This window comes from Nestor notabilis, unplaced genomic scaffold (genome assembly GCF_000696875.1).
Source record: "Nestor notabilis isolate BGI_N333 unplaced genomic scaffold, ASM69687v1 scaffold18263, whole genome shotgun sequence".
Lineage (NCBI taxonomy): Eukaryota > Metazoa > Chordata > Aves > Psittaciformes > Psittacidae > Nestor > Nestor notabilis.
The window spans coordinates 32320-34555 of NW_009921671.1; the positions used below are offsets into that span (position 1 = coordinate 32320).

Here is a 2236-nt window from a genome sequence, read left to right on the forward strand (position 1 = left end):
TTCCCTCGTGCAGGGCCAGGAGGGGGGCCGGGCCGGGGCTGCAGCCTGTTCTCAGCTCTCCACCTCCCTTCTCCCTGCAGAGTTCTCCATCAGCAGCTTCTGCACCGTGGTGGATGTCATGAACTACTCCAGGCTCCAGGTCCTGCGGCTGGACGGGAACGAGATCAAGCGGAACGCGGTGCCCCCCGACGCGCCGCTGTGCCTGCGCCGAGCCACCATCATCGAGATCTAACCTGGCCCCGGCCCCCTCCCCAGCTCAGGACTTGGCTCCCCCCGTCCCAGGAGACCCTCACCCCTGTCCTAACGCAGCTTGACATGGTTTGACTTGGCTTCCACAGCAGCGCAGTCCGGGGGCTCCAACACCAGCCACACGGGTGGGCAGGAGCTCTTGTCCCCCATCGGCTCCCTATTCCCAGCTCTCTGGCCATGTAGAGTGGGACATTCCCGCTCTGACCCCTCCAAAGTGCTGCAGCCGTTCACCTTCTCCCCCTGGTTTGGGTGAGATGCAGTGGGATGGGATGCAGCTCATCCCAGCTCCAAGCACCGAGCATCAGACCCCCATGGGGAGGGGTTTGGGTCCTGCAGAGCCACCAGATCCAAAAGGAATCACCTCAGGCTAGGTGCCAGCGGGCTCCAGAGCGGCATCAGGAGGTTGGGAGCTGTAAAGGGTTAAAGATACCCCGGCTGCCAGAATCCCTCAGTCTTGGGTGGGGAAGAGCAAATCTACCCTTTCCCCTCTATTTTTCTCCCCTTCCATCTGCTCCAGAGATAAAGGAGAAACTGATGAGGTTTGAGAGAAACACCCTCAGAAACAGCCACCAAGGGGGGCTCACCCCTTCCCCCAGGACACCAGTTCAGGGCAGGACCAGGGGCATGGGATGGGGCAATTCCCAGTGCCATCACCCATCCCAACCACCACCTCCGCTCCCAGCTCCAGGGTCTCCCAGTTACAATACCCGTAACACCACCACTGCAGGGACGTCTGAATCACCCAAACCACCCAGCTTGGTTCCTTGGACAGTTTAGTTTGGGAACCAAAGCTGAGCTTTGGGGATGACCTGCAAGAGGTCACCCAGACCCTCTGCATTTAAACTGCATGCTGACACTAGACACAAACCCAACCCCTGTGCTACCACCAGCGCATGAGCTCTACATCTCATACCCCCCAATAAAGCCCTTTCTGTAACTGCACACAGTGTGTCTGAGGAATCCCAAAAGCAGATGCCAGGGTCTGGGAATGGGGGCGGCTCCTGCACATCAGAGCTTTTCCAAGCATAATCCAGGCTGGATTTGCCATCCAGTGGCTGCACCAGTGAGGACATGTGCAGCAGCTGCCTTCCCCACAGCGAGGAGCTGCTGCTCCAGCACATCCCAGATGGACTCGTGCATAATCCACACATGGAAAAGCAGCGGTTGCGAGGGAAGGGATGGCAGCACCGCCAGCACAGTGCTTCTGGGCCTGAGTTTTGGGGTGCTCTCACGTTCTCCTGGATCCCAAACCAAGGGGATCCCTCTGCACATCCAGCCAGCCCTCAGGGCTGTCACTAGATGCCAGCATTGCCTGTCACACGTAGTCCTGTCCAGGCTGGAAGGGTGGCTCTGGCCAAAACCCTGCCCACCACAGGCAGCCAGCTTGGGTGAAGCTGGGCTGAGACATGGGGTGAAACCCAGCTCCCACCAGGGAAGAGGCAAACCTGACCCTGCTTCGAGATAGCGAGAGCAGAGCGATGTGCTGGGCTCCCTCGGGGTGCCCCAGAGCCCTGCAGCTCCAGTGCAGGGTGGCTCCGATGGGTACCACAGCGCATCCTCCTCCTCCTCCTCTTCCTCTGGGCAGCACCCAGCAGGCGGGGCGGGAAGGGAACAGGCCCGAGCGGCAGCCCCCAAGCCCACACCAACCACATCTCTTCAGAAGCAGCAGGGGATAATGTTTGCAGACTCCGTCTAAAACCAGCCCATCACCTCCATGGGGACCTGGCAGCAGGGTCTGGTCAGAGCAGAGCAAACCCCAAGAGCAGCAGCCGCTCGACGCTGCTTTATCCACACAGGGATTGCTGATTTACACCAGCTGGGGCCCTGACCCTGCATCCCATGGGGTAGAGGTGATGGGGCCAGCGCAACCCCCTGCCCCACTTCTCACCATTCAGGCCCCATTGGTCCTGGCTGAGCCCACGAGTGCCCAATCACCACCTTGTTGTGGTGGGGATGGCTCGTCCCCCTCCTCCTCCTCCTCCTCCTC

The 2236-nt window shown here is 60.4% G+C and overlaps 1 protein-coding gene across 1 annotated transcript in view; it reads left to right on the forward strand.

Moving 5' to 3' along the window:
• Positions 1-426, forward strand: part of FMOD (fibromodulin) — a 5256-nt gene extending 4830 nt beyond the window's left edge. Inside the window, exon 3 of the mRNA XM_010011258.1 lies at positions 81-426. Coding sequence (XP_010009560.1) covers positions 81-232 — 152 coding nt within the window. The 3' untranslated portion in view covers positions 233-426. The remainder of the gene's footprint in view (positions 1-80) is intronic.
• The last annotated feature ends 1810 nt before the right edge of the window (positions 427-2236 follow it).